Below are 8,120 nucleotides of genomic sequence, written 5' to 3'. Positions count from 1 at the left end.
GGGACAAAAACGAGATTGCATTTTTGATTTTAGGGACTAAAAGCGGTGAAAAAAAAAGTTAGGGACCAAAGTGAAAATCGTGTGAAAATGTAGGAACGAAAAAGAGTTTTATCCCTTTACTAGATTTGCTAATTCAATGAACTATTATTTTGATATAAATGTGAACTTTGTTGAGATGGAAGCTTAAATTAAGAAAATATTAAGAATTTCTCACATGGCAGAACCTCATACTTTTCCAAATGATGTCCTTATTTTCATATTTGACTTATCTAGCTTTGCCTTCACAATAATTTTTTTTTGGAGAGGGTTTCAATTTATGGCGTTTGCTCTTGATGATAGCTTTTTATCATCAGACCAAGACACCAATCAGCTTTTGGTGTAGGCGGAGATTGAACTCCAGATCTCTTATATAACCATCAGAGACTTTACTAGTTGAGCTAACTGGAACTCACTCCTTCACAATAACTTGGTAACTTGTAAGGACGACAAACACTTTCATAGTTATGGCATAATTTTAACTCTAAAAACAATTTAGAGTCAAGAACTTTGTGCTTAATTAATATATACAGTGTATCCTTTTCAAGTGCCTCATAGGCTAACCAAAAAGTTCATTGAAAAATAATTTATTAATTCGATAGAAATAGATAAATTTCCCAATCCATCAAATTCAACACTCTTCAAATCAGTTGAAAGTTATGGAGAAAACTAAAAAGCTTTTCTATTTATCCAAATGACCTTCCAAATCCGTTGTAAGATTTCTCCATCAATTCCACCGTTAATGTTAGCATCAAAAGCGTTAAATTAATTTACTGGGAGGATTTTTAGGAACTACTATAATGAGGTAAATGGACTGGGCAAACAAAAGAGAAATTAATGAGGCAAACACAGTATTACAATAGGTGAATTAAATTAATATACTAATATTAAATCCCATTAATTTGTTTTAGATTTAGGTGAATTAATAGGTAATTTTTTATAATAAATTAATAGGTACGTAATTACTACAAACTACAAAAGAATCAAAAAGTGAATTCCAGTTAACTTAACTGGTAAAATCTTTGATGGTTGAATAAAAGATTTGGGGTTAAATCCCCGCCTACACTAAAAACATATTAGTGTTTTGGTCTGATGATAAAAGAGCTATTATCAGGAGCGAATGTCATAGGTTGAAACTCTAAAAAAAAATAAAAATAAAAATAAAAAAAAGGCAGAGGAAAAACATAAAACTTAATGTGTTTAGTACCATTTTTTAATATTAAATTATGTTAAATAAGACTCCATATTGGAGTAATTTAAGGAAACGGGAAACCCATTTACTCTTGAATTAAACAAATATTTGAATAATAAACTTTACAAATGTCAATATGTATAATGGTAATTTATTTTTTTATTTTTTTTGAGAAAGAAGACTAAAACTTTTATTAAATCAGCCAGGATCGGCGAAGAGTACATCGATTAAGTGTGGTGGAACATCCTCCACCCACACTGACAAACCTCTGACATTTCTTGCATGTCTAGCTAGGTTATGGGCTATTTTATTACCACTTCTACGTACATGGGAGAAATTTATGCAAGTACTTGACACAAGCATTGATTTAGCTGATTCCAGTAGGTGTCCAAACGAAGAGAAAGAGGCTTCGCTGCTGCGAATCACCACTTCTGAATCTCCTTCAAGAATGAATTCAGCTATACCCAGTTCTTGAGCAAAAACCAAAGCCCTTGCAGCTGCCATGGCTTCCACGATATCTGAGGAGAACGGTAGCGGTGCTTGTTTCGACAGTGAAGCAATCACGTTCCCTTGGCTATCACGGACGGCCACTCCCAGTCCAGCCTTACCCAACTCCAGAAAAGATGCCCCATCGAAATTCAGTTTGAAGCAGTTCATATGGGGCGGACTCCACTGTGCATGAAGGGGACGACGTGGAGATGTAGGAAGCTGACAAGAGGACCGTTGGCTTTGTTGGAAGGCCGCCAGGGATTGATTTGCGTGTTGGAGGACCTGCGATCTAGGAAAGTCATTTGAGCTGACTCAGAGCTGGTTGCGTTGGTACCAGATTGTCCACATTATCATGGCCATTATTTCCAGATTTTTCTTTTTCTCATGAAGAACATTAATCAGGTCTCTAGTGTTTGAGATGGCATGTTGTCTTCGATCTTCAAAGCCTGGAACAGCCTCCCATATTTCATCGAGCATGGCACATTCCTAGACTGCATGAATCGCCGTTTCGGACTCCACTCCGCACTGCTCACATTTATCTTCCGCTAAGATCTTCCTCCTCATTAAGTTATGCTTTAATGGTATCGCTTCCTTGCACATTCTCCATATGAAATGCCTCACTTTATTTGGAACCTTAAGCCCCCAAATTTGGTTCCAAATGCCACTTTGCAGCTACTGGTTGGCTGAAGGATTCTACACAAAATTGGATTTAGTTAGGAATTTTGAACCCGAATTAACAGTATACTTACCTGAGGGGGGGTGAAGGGCCAAATGATCTTGTCCTCCATAGGTGTGCGACTCAATGGGATGTTGAGAACTAAATCAGCTTCATCTGGTGACAATAAGCCATGCACTAAATTGAGATCCCATGTTCGTGTGAGTGGATTGATGAGATCAGATACTCTCCCATCTTCAAAGCTTGGAACAGTATTAGATAAGACTTGTGGGTGCTCTAAGGATGGTAACCATGCATTGTTCCATATGCTCATGGCTTCTCCACAGCCAATCCTCCATCTTGCACCCTTGAAAATGACATCTCTTCCCTTTAAAATGCTATGCCAAGCATGCGAACCGGTGCTAGATTCCTGTGCCTCCCAGATGTTGCAATTTGGAAAAAACTTCGTTTTAAAGACTCTATAGAATAGGGAGTTCTTATTATGAAGTAATCTCCAAGCTTGTTTAGCCAAGAGAGCATCGTTGAAGTTGGCTAGATCCTTAAAGCCCATACCACCTTCCTTTTTTGGGAGGCAAAGTGTTTCCCATTTCACCCAATGCACTTTCCTCCTTTCACCTTTCTGGCCCCACCAAAATTTTTGTATTAGACTTTCAATTTCTGAGCAAAGACCCAAAGAAAGTTTGAAGCAGCTCATGGTGTAGGTTGGGATAGCTTGGACAACTGCTTTGATTAAGATTTCTCTTCCTGCCTGTGAGAGGAATTTCTCCTTCCAACCCTATAGTTTCCTCCAAACTTGCTCCTTTATGTAATTGAAGCTTGCTTTTTTGTTTTTGCCCACCAGAGATGGTAGTCCCAAGTATTTCTCATACTGAACAATTTCTAGAACCCCCAGTGCCAGCTTTATCTGATTTCGGATGTCATCACAAGTAGATTTACTAAAGAAGATTGTTGTCTTACTTCGGTTAATCTGTTGTCTTGAACATCTCCCATAAACTTCCAAAATATACAGGACTCTTTGGCACTCCTCTATGGTAGCCCTACAAAACAACAAGCTATCATCTGCAAACAAAAGATGGGTTAGTTTTGGACTATTTCTACAAAGCGCGTAGCCCTTTATGTGGCCATGTTGAGAGGCTTGGTTGATTAGCCCATTGAGACCCTTAGTGCAAAGTAAGAATAGGAACGGCGAGAGAGGGTCTCCTTGTCTAATGCCTCTTGTTAAAGTGATCATGCCTTTGAATTCCCCATTTACCAGTATGGAGTATGTCACAGTTTTGACACATAACATCATAAGGCGGATCCAATGTTCATTGAACCCCATTTTTTCCATGACTGAAGATAGGTAATCCCACTCCACTCTGTCATAAGCTTTGCTCATGTCTAGCTTAATAGCCATATAGCTGTCCTTCCTTGTGTGTCTCTGCATACTATGTAAAGATTCAAAAGCTACCAAAATGTTGTCAGAAATAAGTCGACTCTTTGTGAAAGCACTCTGATTTTCAGTAATAATATTAGGCAAAATTTTCTTAAGTCTATTTGCTAGCACTTTTGAGAAAATTTTATACGGAACATTACACAAACTGATCGGTCTAAATTCAGAGGCAAATTCAGGATTTTTCTTTTTTGGAATGAGAGTTATAAAAGTGTGATTGAGATGGTTAGGTAAAGATGCAGAATTAAAATAATGAAACACCGAATGAGAAATATCATGTCCAATTAAGTTCCAATAATGCTGATAAAAGAGAGGAGGCATACCATCAAGTCCTGGTGCTTTTAGTGGGGCCATTTGGCTGATGGCCTACTTTACCTCCAAGAGAGTGAATTCGGATGAGAGCATGGAATTCATACCCTTGGTAATAACTTTCTGAATGGAATTTGTAGCCACGGGACAGAAGGGTTGATTATTTGACTGAAGCAGGTCCTGATAATAGTGTACCAGGCTTTCAGCAATGTCCTCATTAGTGTCCATCACTCGGCCATTTGGATCTTTCAATTTTCGGATCAAGTTTTTCCTCTCCCTCTAGGACGCATAGCTGTGAAATAATTTTGAATTTCTATCCCCAAATTTAGCCCACGTGACCTTTGCTCTTTGGAACCAGAGTCTATTTTCCTTATCAACCAGTTCCGCTATCTCCTTTTGCAGCTCACGAACATGATGGTTATTTCCAGATCTCATGGCTAATTTTTCAGCCTTCTTTAATTCCTTTCTCTTTCGGTTTAGTACCATTTTGACATTTCCAAAGCAGTCCTGCTCCCATTTTCGGAGTTCTTTACCACATCTATCAATTTTGTGCATGACATGGTTATGATCCCCCTCTTCTCCCCTTGACAACCAAACTGATTCAACAATATTTGAGCACCCACGATTGGAGAGCCACACCTCTTCGAACCTGAATGGTTTAGCAAAAGATGGGATGTCTAACCCATCCAATGAGATCCACAAAGGGGAGTGATTTGAGGAGTCTGAGTGCAGATGGTGGATTTTTGTGCCTGTGAATTTCATGAACCATTCATGGTTAGCCATCCCACGATCCAATCTTTCCCACAGAGAATGGCCATCTGCAAAATGTTTTCTCCAAGTAAATTGGTCTCCAACATATCCAAGGTCAAGGAATCCGCACTCATCTATAACATCCCGGAAAAGTTGCATCTGAGCCTGACTTCTATTATTTCCTCCCAACTTCTCTGAACTTTTTGTGATTTCATTGAAGCCCCCAGCACACAGCCAGAGAAGATTATGTCTAGTGTTGAGCAACCTCAATTTATTCCATGCTTCCATTCTCTTATGTGTAGCCGGTTCACCATAGAAACCTGTGAATCTCCATGCTTCGTCACTACCTTTATTGATTATGGAATCAATATGGTATTTGGAGAAAGAATCCACCAGAACATCAATGGATTTTTTCAAATAAAGAGCTAAACCGCCACCACCTTTAGGTTTTTTTTTTCCACATAAAACATGTTATCAAACTTGATGTTTCTTTATACTTCTCTTAACCTAGCTTCATCCGCCCATGTCTCGGCTAAAAACACAATGGAGGGATCTTTTTCCCAAATCACTATCTCGAGCTCTTTACCTGTTCGCAGGTTCCCAAGCTCGCGATAGTTCCAAACTATAAGACTCATTGTGCTTGGCGGGACTGCTGAGCAGCCTCCGCCATTGGATTTTGTTGGCTTTCTCCCTTTGAAACCTGTGATTTTTTAATGGGTAACTCGGGGAGATACTCTACTTCTTCTTCTCTGTTTCTCTTTTTCGCTGTGGGGCTTTGTGGGGGGTCAGTCTCCATGGGATTGTCTCTTGCCAATCTTTTCCAAGTTCGTAAAGATTTGCTTCCTTGGTTGGATGGAAGGGAGTTTTCCATCATGTGGTGTGTTTGAACTTGTGTTTCATGATTTTGCATGGAGGGGGTAAGATGCTTTTCACTGATTGGTGGGGCTAATGGTGCATCTATAGAGTTGTCTTCCACACGTGTCTCATACTTGTCAAACTTATTGATCTCTGAATCAAGTTCCTGTATCTGCACTTCAAAGGCAGCATTATTAGTAAGGCAGGCAGTTAAATTGGAATTAGAGATACTTACCTCGGATATTGGGTTGCGAGATTCTTGGCCATTCAGCGAGATTTGCTCCCTTGAAGCATGTGTTTCCTGTTTTTCTCCATTCCTCAAGTCAGCGCCGTCCTTCTCCCCTGAGCTAGATCGATCCTGTTTTTCCCCGGTGGAGTTGATCACCGTTTCAGGGGACTTTCCATTGTTTGGACGTTGAGTTGGCTTTGGGACTCCACCCAAGCCATCGCCCATGCTAGGAACCACCACGAAAGGGAGTTTTTCGGGATTATACGGCAGAGCTCTCATCCATGGTCCGTATTCGTGAGGCTCTGTTTTTTCCGAGTCTCTTTTTGCCAACCAGCATTCACAATCCTTTCCATCATGTGAGATTACCAATAACAAAAATTGGGGAGTTTCTCGTACTTGAAAGAGACCCAGATCTCTTCGTTATCTTCCAGTGCAATTCGACGACCCCAGCATAGAGGCTTCGAGATGTTGATTTCTACTTGGATACGTAAGAAATCACCTCCAACCAAATCACTAGAGTTTTCGAATGGTACTACCTGGCCGAGTGATTCTCCTATTTTGATTGCAGTGTCTGAATCAAGCATTTGCATTGGCAATCCGTGAAGTTGTACCCAGATTTTTAGTTTAGTAAATTGCAAATATCTCGCCGGAGTTGATCCGTCAAATCTCTGTAACAAAACGACATGTTTGTCGAAGGTCCAAGGTTCGTTTGCGAGGACTCGCTCAGCGTCTGATTCAGTTTCAAATACAAACAGAAGGATATGGTCGCCAACCTCACGCACCTTGAATTCTTTTTTGGCTCTCCACAGTGGTTTAAAGGTGCGGCCTATTGCTTCCACGTTTAGGGCTCTCCTTGTAAGGAATTTTGCAGCCAAAACAAACTCCTTGCTACGAAGGTTTTTCGACTTTAACAGACTGAGTTTTGTGTCCTCCTCCTTTGTCAAGGATAATTTTTTCCAGTCTTGAAGAATATCGTCCATGGTGTTAATGCTAGAATGAAAGGGTAAAGAGAGAACACAGACCACACCGGAAGGAAAACGGGGGTCAGGAAGGCCCTACTGCTAAGGAAGATTAACAGAGGGGATGAGTTATCATTCCGGGGAAGATAACAAGGTTCTACGTTCTAGCAACTCGGAGAGCGGCTAGGGCAACTCAGAGAGTGGCTAGGGCAACTCAGAGAGTGGCTAGGGCAACTAAGAGTATTTAACGATACTCATTATAATGTGTACAAATCCTTGTTTGCCATATGACGTTGTTGGTCTATAACTCTACATGAGTCCAAATCTTTTATATCACACTCTTCCTAGTCCACTTTATACTCTACAAATAAAAATAACACATGTCCATCAATTTAGTTAAAATGAGCACTTCGGTCAGTTTGGTGTGGGCTGGACCATGGTGCTTGACGCACCCAATAGCAACCATCAACATAACTTCCCCTTGTCGTGGTTATTGCTTCATCGAAATATTGATTGATGGTCACAACTTGAATAAGTTAAGCAGTGAGCAACCCATAGATTAGACCTAGCTAGCTCAAGTTGGTACAAGTTGTTCAGCAAATATAAGGCATAAGTGTGAGCCCAGTGTTATCATTTTTCTTTTTACTGTCTTCATATTTATCGCCCACAGATGGACTCAAGCCTAGCTTTGACTTGTCATCTTCAACTTATTACCAAGCAAATCATTTTTTCACTTCCTTTACACTTTAAATTAACGAATAACTCTAGATCGAGTATGGCAGGATCATGGACCCAAGTCATTATTTATACTGTCAAGGAATATCTCAAACTTGTGAAATCAAGCACATGATGGAGAAAATGGGCTAATACCCCTTTCAAAAAAAAGTCTAGTATTTTGCTCTCTTTTCCAAACTAATTAGAGAAATGCCCCTCTTTTGAAACTCGATTTTCTCAAAATCGAGTTATAAAAAAGAAAAATTATGGAGCCCTATAGTGGCGTTTTAAGGACCTATAGTGACGTTTTAAGGACTTATAGTGGCGTTTTGTAACTCGATCTCCATGAAGTCGAGTTACATGCATTTTTTTTTTTAACCTATAACTCGATTTCAAGGAACTTGAGTTTCAAAACGCCACTATATATCCTTAAAACGTCACAATATGCTCCTTAAAAACGCCACTATAGGGCTTAACTT

At 39.8% G+C, this 8,120-nt stretch overlaps 1 protein-coding gene across 1 annotated transcript; it reads right to left on the bottom strand.

Moving 5' to 3' along the window:
- Positions 1-1,426: 1,426 nt before the first annotated feature.
- On the bottom strand, positions 1,427-4,362 carry LOC115966444. The gene is made up of 4 exons (XM_031085679.1): positions 4,201-4,362; positions 3,232-3,885; positions 2,467-3,012; positions 1,427-1,999 (listed from the first exon to the last, which is right to left on the bottom strand). The coding sequence occupies exons 1-4, from the start codon at positions 4,360-4,362 to the stop codon at positions 1,427-1,429; spliced, it is 1,935 nt and encodes a 644-aa protein (XP_030941539.1).
- Between the last annotated feature and the right edge of the window lie 3,758 nt (positions 4,363-8,120).

The sequence above is a fragment of the Quercus lobata genome, chromosome 11, assembly GCF_001633185.2.
Source record: "Quercus lobata isolate SW786 chromosome 11, ValleyOak3.0 Primary Assembly, whole genome shotgun sequence".
Taxonomy (NCBI): Eukaryota; Viridiplantae; Streptophyta; class Magnoliopsida; order Fagales; family Fagaceae; genus Quercus; species Quercus lobata.
Note: the sequence above shows the minus strand (reverse complement) of the source record. Positions and strands in the feature narration are given on the sequence as shown.